Raw genomic sequence first — 16,436 nt, forward strand, 5'->3', positions numbered from 1 at the left:
TAAGAGAAACAAATAAATTAAATGCTTATTTAAGAGCCGAAGAAATATTTTTAGCTAATCTGTTCCTAAATTAATCTCAAAATGACAAGCAACAAAAGCTTTTAAAGTGGCAGCTCCACCTTGGAACCACTACAAATTCAACGATCTGGGAGCGCTTTGAACTAGTTCCCCTTTTCGGAGCATTGACAACCCTGCGAACAGATGATTATTTGCTATTGTAGTTGTTGCGAAACGAGTAGAATTCAATTTTTTTTGACAAAAAAAACATTTTAAAATTGATAAAACGCGGAAAGAACCGGCATAAAAACTTACTTCGCCTACCATATACGAAAGTGCGAGCGCAACGTGAGGCCGGAGTTCCGTCGTTAGTAGTATTTCACAATCTCAATGTATCTTACGTGCAGAAAATCGATTTTTGCCTTCACAGCGATTTTGGGTCGACGGTTGGCAGCAATAAATCACATTTACGCCAGTGGACTCCACTAAATCGCACTTATTTCGCACAGGTCAAGTGCGGTGAGGACCAGCATTTTAGTTACCCATCGATCGATTGGTACGCTCCGAAAACCCAAGATGACAATAGCCGAGGGTTCACAAAAGTCCGCGACCAGAAAGCCCGAGACCATGGAGCCCATTCTGAGGTAATTGCAGTGTCATTATATCTTCAGGGTCACCTAATTGTCATAAATCACGAATAGGTTGAACAACATTGAAAAGTCGCTGCAGGACACGCGTGACTATCGAGGATTGCAGCTGGAAAACGGCCTGAAGGTCCTGCTAATCAGTGATCCCAAAACAGATGTCTCGGCGGCAGCTTTGTCAGTGCAAGTGGGGTAAGTGGATCTAGATAGCCTTAAAAAAAACTTATCTAATAAACGTGTCACGTGTCCGCCTGCAGCCACATGTCCGATCCCACGAACCTGCCCGGATTGGCCCACTTCTGCGAGCACATGCTCTTCTTGGGCACCGAGAAGTATCCCCACGAGAACGGCTACACCACATACCTCTCGCAAAGCGGTGGAAGCAGCAACGCCGCCACCTATCCCCTGATGACGAAGTACCACTTCCACGTGGCGCCGGACAAGTTAGATGGAGCCCTGGATCGCTTTGCCCAGTTCTTCATTGCGCCTTTGTTCACGCCTAGCGCCACTGAGCGGGAAATCAATGCGGTAGTTACAGGTATAGAGATTTATTCCTGGCAAGACTAAAATTATAGCATTACAGGTGAATTCCGAGCACGAGAAGAATCTGCCCAGCGACCTATGGCGCATCAAGCAGGTGAACCGGCACTTGGCCAAACCGGATCATGCGTACAGCAAGTTCGGCAGTGGAAACAAGACCACCCTTTCGGAAATTCCCAAGTCCAAGAACATAGATGTGCGGGATGAGCTGCTCAAGTTCCACAAGAAGTGGTACTCCGCCAATATTATGTGCTTGGCTATAATTGGAAAAGGTGGGTTTCCTTATAAAGGCTTTTACAAATTTGTAATTATTTTCTGACAGAATCGCTGGACGAACTGGAGGGTATGGTCTTGGAGAAGTTCTCCGAAATCGAGAACAAAAACGTCGCGGTTCCAGATTGGCCACGTCATCCCTACGCCGAGGAGCGCTATGGGCAAAAGGTTAAAATAGTGCCTATTAAAGACATTCGTTCGCTGACGATCAGCTTTACCACTGATGATTTGACGCAGTTCTACAAGTCGGGCGTAAGTTTAAGGTACCACTGCGATGTGGAACACGGTTCCTCTGTAGCTAGGCCACTGAACCTCTTGTTTAATTACAGCCCGATAACTATTTGACGCACCTCATCGGTCATGAGGGCAAGGGAAGCATTTTATCCGAGCTGCGGCGACTGGGCTGGTGCAATGAGTGAGTTCATTAAGACTTGATACCCACTTGATAGATAGTAACCTTTATATTTTACAGTCTGATGGCCGGACATCAAAACACGCAAAACGGCTTTGGATTCTTCGACATCGTGGTCGACCTAACACAGGAGGGTCTTGAGCACGTAGATGACATTGTGAAGATCGTGTTTCAGTATTTGGGAATGCTGCGCGAGGAGGGTCCCAAGAAGTGGATATTCGACGAGTGTGTGAAACTCAACGAAATGAGGTTCCGGTTCAAGGAGAAGGAGCAACCGGAAAACCTAGTCACGCATGCCGTTTCGTCCATGCAGATATTCCCCCTGGAGGAGGTACTTATCGCTCCATATCTGAGCAACGAATGGCGTCCAGACCTCATAAAAAGTTTATTGAATGAGCTGGTGCCCTCCAAGAGCCGCATCGTAATGGTGAGCCAGAGTTTTGAGCAGGATTGCGACCTCGCGGAGCCCTACTACAAAACTAAGTACGGTGTTGAGCGCGTGACAAAGGATACTGTGCAAGTAAGTATTTGTTTCTTTCGCATTATTCTTAAAAATAATCTTTTTTATTCACTGTAGTGTTGGGAGAATTGTGATCTTAACGAGAACCTGAAACTGGCACTGCCAAACAGCTTCATACCCACGAACTTTGATATTTCCGAGGTTCCAGCCGATGCCCCCAAGCATCCCACCATCATCATGGATACGCCCATTTTGAGGGTCTGGCACAAGCAGGACAATCAATTCAATAAACCGAAGGCCTGCATGACGTTTGACATGTCCAATCCGATTGCTTATTTGGATCCCCTAAACTGCAATCTGAACCATATGATGGTTATGCTCCTGAAGGATCAGCTCAATGAGTATTTGTACGACGCGGAACTAGCCAGTTTGAAGCTTAGTGTGATGGGAAAGACCTGCGGCATCGATGTGAGTCTGCGCAACTCTTCTTAGCTCAACTATTTTAAAATTTAAATTACCCTCATTTGCAGTTTACCATTCGAGGCTTCAGTGACAAGCAGGTTGTGCTGCTGGAGAAGCTATTAGATCACCTGTTTGACTTCTCCATCGACGAGAAACGTTTCGACATCTTGAAGGAGGAATACGTACGTTCACTGAAAAACTTTAAGGCTGAGCAACCCTATCAGCATTCCATATACTATTTAGCTCTTTTGTTAACTGAAAATGCTTGGGCCAATGTGGAGCTCTTGGACGCTATGGAACGTAAGCAAAAAGCTGCAATTATCTCTGATAATAGTGTTTATTAATTTTTCCTTTAAAGTCGTGACTTACGACAGAGTGTTGAACTTTGCCAAGGAGTTCTTCCAGCGCCTGCACACAGAGTGCTTTATTTTTGGCAATGTGACCAAGCAGCAGGCTACGGACATCGCGGGCCGAGTAAACAACCGACTGGAGGCTACCAATGCGTCAAAGCTTCCCATTTTGGCACGGCAAATGCTGAAGAAGCGAGAGTATAAGCTGCTTGCAGGTGCGTAAGATAATGCATTTTTAATTTCCTTTATTAAATGAATATTTTATAATCCCTTAAAGGCGACAGCTACTTATTCGAGAAGGAGAACGAGTTCCACAAAAGCTCCTGCACGCAGCTCTATCTGCAGTGCGGCGCTCAAACGGATCGCACAAACATAATGGTGAACCTGGTGTCCCAGGTTCTTTCCGAACCCTGCTATGATTGTCTGCGCACAAAGGAGCAGCTGGGCTATATCGTGTTCAGTGGAGTGCGTAAGGTGAATGGAGCCAATGGAATTCGTATTATCGTGCAGTCCGCAAAGCACCCGTCCTTCGTAGAAGATCGCATTGAGAACTTTTTGCAGACTTATCTGGTAATAATCTCCCCTTTCTAGTAATCGGCAGCTTAATTCATGTTTCATATATCTTTAGCAAGTAATTGAGGACATGCCGTTGGATGAGTTCGAGCGTCACAAGGAGGCCTTGGCCGTGAAGAAGCTGGAAAAGCCGAAGACTATTTTCCAGCAATTCAGCCAGTTCTATGGCGAAATAGCCATGCAGACGTATCACTTTGAAAGGGAAGAGGCTGAGGTGGCGATACTGCGTAAGATAAGCAAGGCCGATTTTGTGGATTACTTCAAGGTGAGCATATATAGTTAATCCTTAAGCTTCCCTGCCTAAGACATCCCTTTTCCTTTTGCAGAAATTCATCGCCAAGGATGGAGATGAGCGACGCGTTCTATCCGTTCACATTGTGTCCCAGCAAACAGACGAGAATGCCTCGACCGAGACGGAGCCAGTGGAGATCACGAACATGGAGCGACACAAGCCGATAAGCGATATTGTGACTTTCAAGTCGTGCAAGGAGTTGTACCCCATCGCACTGCCATTCCTCGACATCAAGGCAAAGGGAGCACGTAGCAAGCTGTAAATGGGAAGCGGATTGTGGAGGTCTTTTTAAAAAGCACATGGTTTTGGTCTCTCTTGTTTTAATTGCCCAACCGTATAAAAACGTTGTTCTGTCATTCACAAATATAAAAGAATCTGAATCAAAAGAGCGTTCTGCTTGATGTAGGAGCTACCCAGGAGCACGCTGTTCGGAATGGAGAAGCCCATGTCAAGCTTGCTTAGCGCTGGAGAACTGAGGTCCTGCGTCATCCGGACGCTCTGATCCAGTATGGAAATTTTATGCTTCACCTGCAAATCTTCGGTCCATTTGGTATTCTGGAAGATTCCGCCCATTTCTATCAAGACGTTGTTGCTTTGGCCTGGTTTTGATTGCGGGTTAAAGATGCCGTATCCTAGTTGCAGGTTCAGCAACTCGCGATTCATGTGGTGGAAGGTGCATTTAAGTTGCAATGATTTGCCTTTAATAGGATTTATAAATCAGGTAAGGTTTGTTTTCAATTTAAAAGTAACTACTTACCTTTGAAGCTGAATATCGGACTACTGACTGTGACCAAATTTGGCGCTTCTATAAGTTCTGTAACGTTTTCCAACTTCCAATAGTAAGTGAACAACTTGACATCCGTATCGGCCAGCACTGTGTTATTGAACTTATCGACTTCGGTTTCTCGTGCTCCCAAATTTGAGTTACCATTTGTCTCCAGGTTCTTAAGGGTGGGTGTCCTCTTGGCTCCAAAGTCAGGGGCAACTTCGTTTTCCTCGGTTTTGAAATTAGTTGGATCTATTGCCTTAAAGGGAGGCAGTGGAGCGGGATTCATTGGTTTAACGGATGGAAGGGGAGTGGGCAGAGGTGTTGGCACAGCAGTGTTGACCTTCAGACCATTGGCCTTTGCTAAATGCACCAAAATCAGTTTCATCACGCGGAGCTCTTCGTATAGCCTGTTCTCCAGATTCCGAAAGGCCATATTCATTTCATCTGTACATAACGCATAGTAAGCCTTAAGAATGCCAGGGTAAGAGAACACTTTACCCACCTGATCCACAGACTCCCTTCAGTGTTTTTGTGGTGACAGCCTCTGCAGATGCTTTTACCTCCCCCGCGGTCACAGTGCAGACGGCTTTTTGAACTTCGCTGGGTAATTTTGAAATCGTTTCAGTCTCCGCGGGATTGCTGGTGATGTTTAATAATCCTCGGTTGGTCTCCTCTTCCAATGCCATAACCGTGGCGAAGAGAACCAAGTAGACGATCCACCTGAAATATCTCTTATCCATTGCTGTTGAAAGATCGCTCAGCAAAAAGATATGTTTTGTATTGGAACACCCAAACGGAACTGTCGATGGCAATATCGTATTTTGAGAAATTGGCAAAGACAGAGTATTTGGGCAGCACCACCTTGAGCCGCTTGTTCACGTGGATTTATTGCTCGGCGTGCCTCTTGTCTTCTGGTGCGTGGAACTACTTTTAGAATGGGTCCCTCCCACCGAACTCTAAAAATAGTGACCATTTTTGATCGTTTCTCTAGTATGAAATATGAATGAATGAAACACATTCGCACAATTTTCGTGTTTTTGGTAAAATACTGATTTATTCTCTGCGATGTAACGAAAATATGCAGCTCAACTAGTAAAAGTTTAAATTTGCCGCTTCTAAAAATCCGTTAGAATGGTTTTAATATGTCCGATCAGTTCGAAGAATTTTATTTGCTTTCATTCTTGTAAGTTTTCATAAATTAGCAAATTTGTTTAAAAAATATTTTTTGTTTTTAGGTATTCATATTGAAACCCTTTTTTTTAACGTCTAGCGAGTCCAGAAAAGATATTGTATTAATAGATTTGTTTAATATAATTAAATAAAAACAATAATTTAAAGAGGGCAAGTACAAACATTGGAAAATGTATTTTAATATCAATAATTCTAACGCAATATTTTCATTTTATTTTTTGAAAACCCCTATCCCATCGAGAAGAAGGACAATCGGAAGGCCATTTCTACTATGTTTTGGGGAACATCGGAGCGGTGGCACACGTAGACTTCCTTGGCTGGCGACTGAAACAGACGACCAACCACCACGAAGCGACTGCTTTTCGAGGATTGCAACTGGGATTGGGATTGGACTTGACCCTCCGTTTTAGACGGTGAGCAGACCTCCAGGGTCATGCCGTGCTCCTTGACCAGCGACACTGCATGGCTGTTTCCACTGTGCCCGTTGGAACTCGTCGCTGCTCTTGAGGATTCCGAGAGCTGTCTGCGATAGTGCTTCGACTTCTCCAGCACGGCGTGGATTATGTGACATGCCTGACGGATCTCCGACAGGAAGGAGGAACTTTCAGAACTGTCCGTAAATGGAGCAAACAACGACCCATTGGCTATGTCGATGTATACGTAATGGAGCACGGAGTTCTTCCAGCCAGCGGATATCTTCACCGGCACCACGTTGTTTATCTCCTTCCACATGGACTCCGTCATCTGGCTTTGACTGTGGCTCTCTGCTCCGAGGTTCAATCCGTAGTGCAGGGGATGCTGTACGGCAAAGTTCTCCCAATCAGAACCGCTGTCAGAATCCTCGCCAGCACCATGAAGCTGGGAGTCACTGGGCGTCAGGCTGTGTATGGAGGAGCCGCCCAGCGACGAGCACAACTGGGCCTCCTCCTCCACCGAGTTACTCAGAACGGTTAGCTTCTGTTTGAGGAAGGACTCCAGCCGGCTGTTGGGCTCCTTTTCGGTATCCCTGCTCTCCCCGGCGGTGGCCTCTAGCACCTCGGGTCGCTTGTTGGAGACGGACCAGAACATGGCCAGCGATTCGATGCCGCACTGCACCAGGTGATCCAGTGTCTCCTGTATCTCCTCGATGTAGAAAAGCGAGGGACCGACCACGGCGTCGGGAGCCATGTCTGGTGCATCGAAGATCTTCAGGATGACGGCCAGACTCAAGTGGTTCCTTGTGCAGATGGTGAGGAAGTAGCGACCAGTGGCACTGGGCAAAACGATCTCCTCCCAAACGTACATCTCACGCACCCTGATCCCCGGGGCAGCTCCAAGTAGCTCGAAGATCCCCCGGCAGCGCAGGAAGCCCTCCACACTGACCCTCACCTCCGGAGGAAGCAGGCTAGCCACCAGGAAGCCATCGAAGTACAGGGCGCTTCCGTAAATGAAAAACTCCCGATGTGTGGTAAGCGGCTCATCGTTCCAGTTACGGTAATCCATGGCCTCCATTTCACTGAGGGCATCGAAAATTCGCAACTGTGCCTCCTTTGGCAGCGGCAAGCTACGGGAATGTCCGAGGAGCTCCTCGAACCGGATGTGACCACGACATCGGGCCAAAAGACGAGTTCTTTGGATTTCACAAAAGTGGCGAAGGAACTGCTTGAGACCCGAACTGTTTCCCGCTTCTCCCTCTTGATTGAAGCTCTCGAGGACCAAACCAGGCAACGAGAATCTTATGTATCCTATGAGCTCATCCGATCTTAGGCTACATTCCGCAGCGCTGCAAAGTCCTCCGGCGTAGGCGAAGAGCACCAGGAATCCATTGAGTTTTCGGTAGTTGACATGGTATTGCACCTGATCCACCAGGAGACGGGAGCTCAACGGTTGGGTGTGCAGCTCGCTGAGAACGGCGTGGAGGGTAAGGAAACTGCCGCGGGCCTTAAAGAGGAAGTTTTCGGGGGTCTCTGGGAAGTAGTACAGCGAATCCTGTTGCTGCTCATGCTGATAGCACTCTGGTGGCAGAAGCAACATAGCAAAGGGTAGTCCTATATCCGGCGAACTCTCGGAACTTCCGGAATTACCCTCGGCTATCAACATTTGCTCGAACCTTTCTGTGAAGGCGGCAAAGTTCTCCACCTTGCACACCTGTTCATCCTGCAGATTTGGATTATAGCCAGGTTCGGTGGGGGAGACTGCACTGGCCGTACCGCAGGATTGGAATCCCAGACACACCTGGGTGGGCTCCACAAACTGCTGCAGTATCTCATCCACATTGCTGGCATACAGTTCTATGCCATTCAGGGATCTAAACCAATCTCCCCGCTTTATGCCATGCTGCAGGGCACTCAGATCATGGACAAAACCATCGACCATCAGGCATTCCGGTTGATCCGGAAAGGGCAGCACCCGGAAGCCAAGGATTGATTCCACTGCTGTGGATCGTCGACCGAAACGGAAGCGATCGGCAGCTGTGATCACGAGCTCCAGTTTCTTGGGATCGGGGGCAGCGGTCTTGAACTGTGAGAATCGGAACTCTTGCGGCTCCGTCTGGGAATCCAACTGGTTTTGGTTCTGACTCTGATTCTGATTCTGACTCTGATTACTGCTGTGTGGCTGGCGACGCGACGACTTCTTTCCCAGGCGCAGCGATCGGCGCATGAACTCCACCCGCCGCTCCGCCGATCCGCCAGTCTTCGCATTTCTCACATACTCCATGTAGAAAAGACTCCCGTCGGTGGCCACGTACTCCTCCCAGTTGGCCAGATCGCTGGCATCGCTGTACGAGTTGCTTAGCGAGGAGTTGGAACTGGAGAAGGCCTCCGAGGCCAGACTGCCCGGCGATTTGCGCATAGTGTATCGGATAAGTTAGTTATCTTGGGACTGAATCGCCTTTTATCCCAGATATTAAACTCTACTTTCTTCCGCCACCAGGTACCGCCTCAGTTGAGCTCTGAATGTCGACTAACAGCCGAGATTCGATCTCAGCACTCAAAACCTGTTTCAAATTGAGCTCAGGGTTCGGGTTCGCCAAGCCCCCTACCACTCCACTCAAATTCCAGCGGGAACCATCCACTCTCTTTTTTGATCTCGTTCTCTATTAGCTAGGGGAAACTCAAAACTAACCATGGATTTTCTACCGGTTATCCGAGGCGCAGTTAACATCACTGATGCGGATTTTGTACCTAGTTTGTATTTTGAAATACCAAACAATAAGTATGGACAACGATGAATCTAAGCATTCAAGTTTGGAGATTGAGACGAAATAATCAATTACGAAATAAGGACATTTTAGATCACTTATTCAATTTTAAGTTATACCAACGAAATTAGGTTGCCCTATTAATAAACCTATCTCTGTCTGCTGCATGCTGACTTGCCAAAAAATTAGATTGAAGACTTAAGAGACTTTAAAACAATGTTGAAGAGTCATTAAAAGGATTGGGTTATCAGATGTAGATTAGTAATATCTAGAAATGCTCATGACCACTTACTCTGTAAACGTTATGGATGACTATGGCTATCTTATAATATTTTTACGGGCAATAACCTACATACATATAAGCTATGTCTGAAAGGGAATTGATACACTTAATTGCACATGTCTGTAGCAAGGTCTTTTTGTGGTTAGTATTTCCTATCGGCGATCAACTGATAATCTAAGATTTGCCAAACGGTTTCTTATCAGTCTTGACCGGGCTCAGTAAATCAACGCTTTTCTATCTACAAACATTCCCAAGTGCTTGAGTGGTTCAAAAAAGCCGTCTCACTATAATTTGTGTGCTGGCCAAAAACAAACCGTTTTGTCTACGCTTGATCCAGAGCACCGATCCCTTTGAAGTGTGGTACGAATCACCATTTCCCGACGACGAGATAATTATCCGATAAGGAAATAGTGCGTGGGCGTGAGGCGGAACGCATTCTGCCACCGAAATAGCGATACGCTGATAGTCGCGGGCCATTCAAGGAAAGATATTGCCAAAATTGATAAGCCGTATCATGGCAGTATTGTATCGCTGCTACCAATAATATTCGGCTGACCATTAGCCAGGCTATTAATCTAGTCAGTCTTTTTCGGGAATCCAAGGCGAGTGCTTCGTGTAAGCGGTAAAAAGTACACAAAATGTTTCAAAAATTTCGGAATAACCAGTGAATACGAAAGTGATTTAACGCCACAAATACTAAAAAAGTTACCAGAGATTATATAATTTCAATAGGACGCGATTATCTGGGCGATTGCGAAATCAAATCATATTTATAACACCATTTTGCAAGCAAAGCAAGTGCGCAATAAAGTTAAAATGTCCCCAAAATATTTATTGGACCTGACTATATTGGTATCCCTACTGATGGGAAGTATTGTAAACATATCTTCCGAGCATTCGACTCTCAACAGGATAGTCACAGAACCAGACTTATCAACTGCATCGAACGAGGAGTCCGATGAAGATAGTAAGGAAAGAGCTGATCTCAAGAACCTCATGCTGGGATACGAATCGGATAATGGCAATAGTTGTCTTTTGGATATGATTAAAGACGAAGTGATATGGTGGCTGTATCCCAATGGAACTCTGAAGGAATCAACTAAGAAACTCGGTAAGCCCCTTTATAGGCCCAATAAAAAATCGGTTAACTGTTCAATTTTGATTGACCGTTGTTAACAGTAATCAAAGCGATATATTTCTACGCTTCCGTCAGTTCGCATCGACTGCTGATAAAAGCTTTTTAGTGTTAGGTTAAGCCACTAGAATTGTTAACTATTAGTATATTTCTTATCGGAAAAAGCTTTGTATAACTGGTAAATTAAGGGGGGTGGATTTTACAAAGCTATTTGTTGTTATCAGGGTCTTGGCCAAAATAGATTGTAATGAATGTTTATATGCGGTACTTGAGAGACCAAACCGGTATGCTCTACGAATGGAGTCTACAAGGACGCATGTCTAGAGATTAAGTTAGTTCTATTATATCATTTCATCAAGAACAATATATAGTTTTCTAGATCTTTACTCCTCAAGACTAAATGCTAAAAATAAAACTAATAGGTTTTGAGGCATGCCATTTTATCATATTTTATTATAAACATAATTCCTTATTTAAAGCAAGCTCAATGTATTTGGATCTATCGCACGGTAACCTGAAGGAGGACTCAGACTTGTTGCGTGAGGCGAAATCTGCGAGGAAGTTCTTCAGATGCAGAATAGAGGTTTTTTCGGCTGCCTTTAATACGCTGAGCACTGCTCCGTACAAGACCCTTTATTCCATGAAGGAATCCTTAAAGTTTCTATCATTGCGGGGAAACAAGTTTGCAGATTTGATACCAGATGCCGAAGGTAAGTTTAATGGTATTTGTTTCCTAGATCTAGAAATACGATGGCACCCATATTCTGATGGCCAGTTATCCTTCGCAATTTCAGCCTTTGGTCGGTTAATAAACGAAGCCCGCGCGGACCCAAGTCACACTACACAACACAAATGCGAAGAATTGCTCGCACAAAATGCCACCGATCTGTACGATCGGGAGTGCTTTCTGTACTTTCAAAACAACACAAACACACACTCAATCACGACCGGTCTGAACTATTCGTACTATATTCAGTTATTGAGAGATCGATCTCATCACCACGGAAAGACACGTAAGACAACTTAAAAGGACCCCCTCCTCATTTCAAATTTTAGGGATTTTTAATAATAATTATAAAAAATTATATTTATTAGACACTTTTTTTTTATTCCTGGTTTAGAAATTATTATTATCTTAAAAGATTTTATTTAAAAAATTTAGTAATACCTTACAGAGTTTTAAAAACCTTCATTAAAAATGTTCAGATCTTAAAGGTTTGTAGAATCGGATACATTTATTGAAACTGAGGATGGGACCCCTTTTAAACACAATTACACACATAACACATTATCTGGATCTTTTTAATACATTTTCCAATCTCTAATATATCACATTTTGTTTTTAAAAGTGTTCCGAATTGAAGAACCACATTTTCCTTTAGATATTATCTAAATAAAATTTCATTTTCACTTTAAATGTTCAAAATTTTTCTAGCCCAATCCGTAGCCTGGGCGAGTTTCCCAAAATTGCCCCGACTCGTGGAGCTGGACATCAGCAACTGCAGCATCGAGTACGTGAGCAAGGAGGCGTTTCAGAACGTCAGTAGCCTGCGGAGGCTCTTCATGTCGGGCAATAAGATAATGACCATAAACCACGACACGTTCTACCACATCCAGGGAGTGCAGTATTTGGACCTGTCCTTCACCAACTTCCTGACCTACAGCTACCAACTGCAGTTGCCCACTCTTGAAATGGCCTTGAGTCTAATATACGGCCTGAAGATCCAGCAGAATGTATTTAAACTCCTTCCGGAACTGATCTACTTGGACCTATCTCACTCTAAGATGACCCGAAACAGTGCGGTGGCCTTCGCCCATTTGGGTGATAAGATGAAATTTCTAAGTCTGTGCTACACCGCCATTCCCATGGTGAGCAGTGCCATCTTCAAGAACACGGTTCTGGAGGGCCTTGACTTGTCGGGGAATCCCTATCTATCCTACAACATTATAGATGATGCTTTCGACAGCGTTTCCGATACGCTGAAGTATTTGTATTTCGAGCGTTCAAACCTGAAGGGCTTGGAGTGGGCCAAGTCGTTGAGAAAGGTTCAAGTGTTGAGTCTGGCGGGTAATAACATTAATTCCCTGACTCCGGCCATGTTTCAGTCCCTAAAATCGCTGGAGATCCTCGATCTGAGTTCTAACCATGTGGGCAATTGGTATCGCAGTGTTTTTCACAATAACTCCGAGTTGAAGGTATTGAACCTGAGGAGTAATACCATCAATATGCTGTCCGATGAAATGCTGAAGGACTTCGAACAATTGGATTACCTAAGTCTGGGGCAAAACAATTTCATATGTGACTGTCACTTAAGAGCGGTGGTCGAGGTGGCAGCTTTAAACAATAAGGAAGCGGAATGCTCATATAGCCTGCTGAACTATAGCCAGAATTTGGTTGGTAAGGACCTACTCACGGCTGCCGAATCACTGAATATAGATCGTAAGCTCTGGCAGAGTCGCTTTCTTCCCTGGTTAAAGAAGAGTTACTCCAACATCAGGGATTTTAATCTAGAAAATCATATAATCAAACTGCGCTTCTCGTCCGACAATTATAAGGTGATCTCCAAGTGCTCCTCAGCCTCCACCTATCATAGGGAGGAATTTGAAGACGATCTTACTCTAAAGTTCCAGCTTCTCGACTATGAGGCAAGTCAGTATTACTGTTTCAATAACACCGATCAAGTCCAGGTGGATGAGCTCATCTGCCAGTTGCGAACAATGAGTGAGATTACGGAGGTATTGCACAGGGTGTCGAACACGGTGATCGCAGTGGTGGGCAGTATAATTGGAGTCTGCATCCTGGGATTCATTATTTACCTGAAGCGATGGCACATTCACTACTATTACTCCTCCCTGAAGTCCGCTGCCCTGTTGTCCAGTGCCTCAAAGGAGTCGGTGGATAACTTTACCCATATATCTAAAAGGGATCCCAGCGCAGTCTACGATATCTTTATCAGCTACTGCCAGAACGATCGCCCCTGGGTGCTCAACGAACTGTTGCCAAACGTTGAGGAAACTGGAGATGTATCCATATGTCTGCACGAACGAGATTTTCAGGTAAAATTATTTGAAAATCAAAAGTGTTCGATTTTATAAAAATTACGAAGGATGTATATATATATATATATCACCTACATCATTTCGAAATATTTATTTATTAATTGTAAATAATCCTATTTTGTTTCAAGATTGGAGTGACTATCCTGGATAACATTATATCCTGCATGGACCGTTCGTACTCTCTAATGCTAATCATATCCTCCAAGTTCCTGCTTAGCCACTGGTGCCAATTTGAAATGTATTTGGCCCAACATCGGTAAGGTCAACTCATCCATTCAAATCCTCCAATTTCTTACATATTTCCCTTAAAGCATCTTTGAGGTCAGCAAGGAACATTTGATTCTGGTTTTCCTAGAGGATATTCCCCGGAGAAAGCGACCAAAAACTCTGCAATATCTTATGGATGTGAAAACCTATATAAAGTGGCCGACTGGCAAGGGAGATGCGAGTCCCAAATTGGAGGAGAGGAAACTGTTTTGGAAACGCTTGAGACGATCACTTGAGGTCATAGGCATTAGTTCCAGAGAGTTCAGTGCTTAATAATAAACACCTAGCGTAAACTAATTTTAATTAAAAGAGTTCTAGTCAGATTTGGAAGTACCTGAAAAATAAATAGAACACTTCGTTCAACATTGATGAAGAAAAAAGATCCCACAAAATATAGTTAAATAGGTTATAAATATAAATATATTTTTAAAATTATAACCGATTATGTTTTTGTCAACTGGTAAAATAATGTAAGTATATTATATTAAAACTTATAATTATTAAAATAAAATTTAAAAGACAATGCATCCTAATGACCATTTTCATAATATAATTTGGGGCAAGATTTAACGGTTTCCGGAGGGATATTTGATTTTTAAACACAAATATTCAATGGTTAAAAAAAAGGTTTAGCGGTAAAACCTAAAAATGGTTAGTTGGAACAAAATTTCAAAACGTAAAGTTTGTACATTTGAAAAGTAGCTACATCTATCGATAACGATTTGCAAAACTATCGATAGACATGCCAACAGCTGATCTTGCCCATACGTATTTTGCGCGCCAAAACAACAAAACGACATTAAACAAATTTTAATTTACGCTATCGCCACACCATGGAATTCCGTTTAAAGAAACGTCAGCGAACCGAGGTCAAGGTGGAGGTGGTCAGCCTGGAGACCAAGTATCCGCACAATGTGATGATGTACCACTACCCGCCGACGGACGATGTGCACATCGAGGAGTTTGAGGAGCTGGCCCTGGAGCGCCTGCGCCTTCTTCGCGTCCTCGACCGCGCCAGCACCCGTAATCTGCGCCTGCTCTCCGACGAGTGGAAGGAGTACGTGAGTGCGGAACTGACTCGCGAGGGACTGCGCAGCTACCTGAGGCTTTGCTCTGTCGGCGGAGGAACCAAAAACGAGGCGGACATTCAGACCCGCCGGCGGGACTACCTCTCCCACTTTATCCTTCGGCTGGCCTACTGCCGCTCCGAGGACCTCACACGCTGGTTCGTGGCCCGCGAAATGGAGCTCTTTCGTTACAAGTTTGCCGCCCTCAGCAGCTCCGAGGTGAAGCAGTTCCTTGAGGCCAACAACTTTGAAATCCATCCCCTTACGGAGGCCCAGAAGGACGAGGTCAAGGATGGCCTGTACGAGAGCACGGCGGGCCAAAGTGTGGCCAAGATCGAGCTGTTGGACTTCTACAAGGTGCCTTTCACCCAGGTGCTGGATTTGGTGCGGGGTCGTCGGTGCTACCTGAAGGCTGGCTTCGCCTATGTAAACACCCACGATTTGGTGTCAATAGTGGGCACTCGGCAGCAGGACGAGATCGAGCAGGGTCTGCAGGCCGCCAAAGGTCTGGTGGAGGAAGTTGAAGGCGACGAGCGCATCTCTCGCATGCTGAAGGCCCTGCACAACTCGTACACCGGCAAGGATTACACCGTGTGTCGGGATGCAGCTATACCCATCGAATCCCTCGACCAGCTCTCCAAGACTTCAATGCCTTTGTGCATGCGCATGTGCCATGAGCACATTCGCGCCAACCATCACATGAAACACGGCGGCCGAATGCAGTACGGCCTGTTTCTCAAGGGGATCGGCGTAACACTGGAGGATTCACTGCGCTTCTGGCGCGAAGAGTTTACCAAGAAAATGGACGCCGACAAGTTTGCGCGGAGTTACGAGTACAACATCTATCACAACTACGGAAAGAAAGGCTCCATGGTAAACTACACACCGTACTCCTGCGCGAAGATCATCAAGGACATGGCAACTCCGGGTGATTGCCATGGTTGTCCGTATAAATACATGGACCAGGGCTCTTTGAAAACAAAACTCTCCTCCTACGGCCTCTCCGCCAGCGCCGTCGATGAGGTGATGTTCTTTGTGTCCCGCGGTCACTATCAAATCGGCTGCGGCAAGTACTTCCAGCTCACTCACAACGCCTCCGTGGAGCCGACCATCAACCATCCGAACAACTACTTTGAGGAGAGCCAGATAACAATGGGTAACCGGCAGAAACGCACCAACGGACCAGCTCCACCCAAGGCCAGAATGCGGCCGGATATTAAGGGCTGTGGAGATCGTTCTATGCTGATGGGCGATGACGACGACGAGTTGTGGCGGATTGCAGAAACGCAGGAGCGCGTCTTGCAGAGCCAAAAGGATATCTCAGAGGCCTTCAATGATGACCTAGATCTTACGCAAATCGATTACTAATCGTTGTACAAACTAAAATAGGTATAATATAAGTAAGTGGAGATAATAAGAAAAATATATATGAAATGCAAACAAAATTTGCTTTTAAAACATAAGATAGAATAGAATTAAT

General features: G+C 45.1%; 5 protein-coding genes across 8 annotated transcripts; 3 read left to right on the forward strand and 2 right to left on the reverse strand.

The window, feature by feature from the left end:
• The first annotated feature begins 213 nt into the window (after positions 1-213).
• On the forward strand, positions 214-4,389 carry Ide (Insulin degrading metalloproteinase). 2 transcript variants are annotated; one of them, XM_036814687.3, is made up of 14 exons: positions 214-443; positions 507-641; positions 699-833; positions 899-1,169; positions 1,225-1,453; positions 1,504-1,706; positions 1,784-1,869; positions 1,927-2,386; positions 2,444-2,794; positions 2,857-3,088; positions 3,147-3,353; positions 3,416-3,708; positions 3,767-3,976; positions 4,038-4,389. In XM_036814687.3, exons 1-14 carry the CDS (start codon positions 388-390, stop codon positions 4,263-4,265), a joined length of 3,096 nt encoding a protein of 1,031 aa, XP_036670582.3. In that variant the 5' UTR covers positions 214-387; the 3' UTR covers positions 4,266-4,389. The 2 variants fall into 2 exon arrangements, with proteins under 2 accessions (XP_036670582.3, XP_036670583.3); XM_036814688.3 differs by having other exon boundaries at positions 223-364; positions 428-641.
• LOC108005824 (uncharacterized) lies at positions 4,177-5,930 on the reverse strand. The gene is made up of 3 exons (XM_017069157.4): positions 5,275-5,930; positions 4,761-5,216; positions 4,177-4,701 (listed from the first exon to the last, which is right to left on the reverse strand). The coding sequence occupies exons 1-3, from the start codon at positions 5,510-5,512 to the stop codon at positions 4,361-4,363; spliced, it is 1,035 nt and encodes a 344-aa protein (XP_016924646.3). The 5' UTR covers positions 5,513-5,930; the 3' UTR covers positions 4,177-4,360.
• Positions 5,931-6,085: 155 nt separating this feature from the next.
• On the reverse strand, positions 6,086-9,021 carry in (protein inturned). The gene has a single exon (XM_017069132.4). It carries the CDS (start codon positions 8,793-8,795, stop codon positions 6,192-6,194), a length of 2,604 nt encoding a protein of 867 aa, XP_016924621.3. The 5' UTR covers positions 8,796-9,021; the 3' UTR covers positions 6,086-6,191.
• A 521-nt stretch (positions 9,022-9,542) lies between these two features.
• Positions 9,543-14,283, forward strand: Toll-9 (toll-like receptor 9). Of its 3 annotated transcripts, XM_017069130.4 has the most exons (6): positions 9,547-10,538; positions 11,042-11,272; positions 11,357-11,575; positions 11,998-13,619; positions 13,751-13,878; positions 13,934-14,283. In XM_017069130.4, the coding sequence occupies exons 1-6, from the start codon at positions 10,244-10,246 to the stop codon at positions 14,160-14,162; spliced, it is 2,724 nt and encodes a 907-aa protein (XP_016924619.3). In that variant the 5' UTR covers positions 9,547-10,243; the 3' UTR covers positions 14,163-14,283. The 3 variants fall into 3 exon arrangements, with proteins under 3 accessions (XP_036670585.3, XP_016924619.3, XP_065720537.2); XM_036814690.3 differs by lacking the exon at positions 11,357-11,575 and having other exon boundaries at positions 9,543-10,538; XM_065864465.2 differs by lacking the exon at positions 9,547-10,538 and having other exon boundaries at positions 11,140-11,272; positions 11,338-11,575.
• Positions 14,284-14,649: 366 nt separating this feature from the next.
• Prim2 (DNA primase subunit 2) lies at positions 14,650-16,401 on the forward strand. Its single transcript, XM_017069126.4, has one exon. It carries the CDS (start codon positions 14,723-14,725, stop codon positions 16,322-16,324), a length of 1,602 nt encoding a protein of 533 aa, XP_016924615.3. The 5' UTR covers positions 14,650-14,722; the 3' UTR covers positions 16,325-16,401.
• The last annotated feature ends 35 nt before the right edge of the window (positions 16,402-16,436 follow it).

Source organism: Drosophila suzukii, chromosome 3 (assembly GCF_043229965.1).
Source record: "Drosophila suzukii chromosome 3, CBGP_Dsuzu_IsoJpt1.0, whole genome shotgun sequence".
Classification (NCBI taxonomy): Eukaryota; Metazoa; Arthropoda; class Insecta; order Diptera; family Drosophilidae; genus Drosophila; species Drosophila suzukii.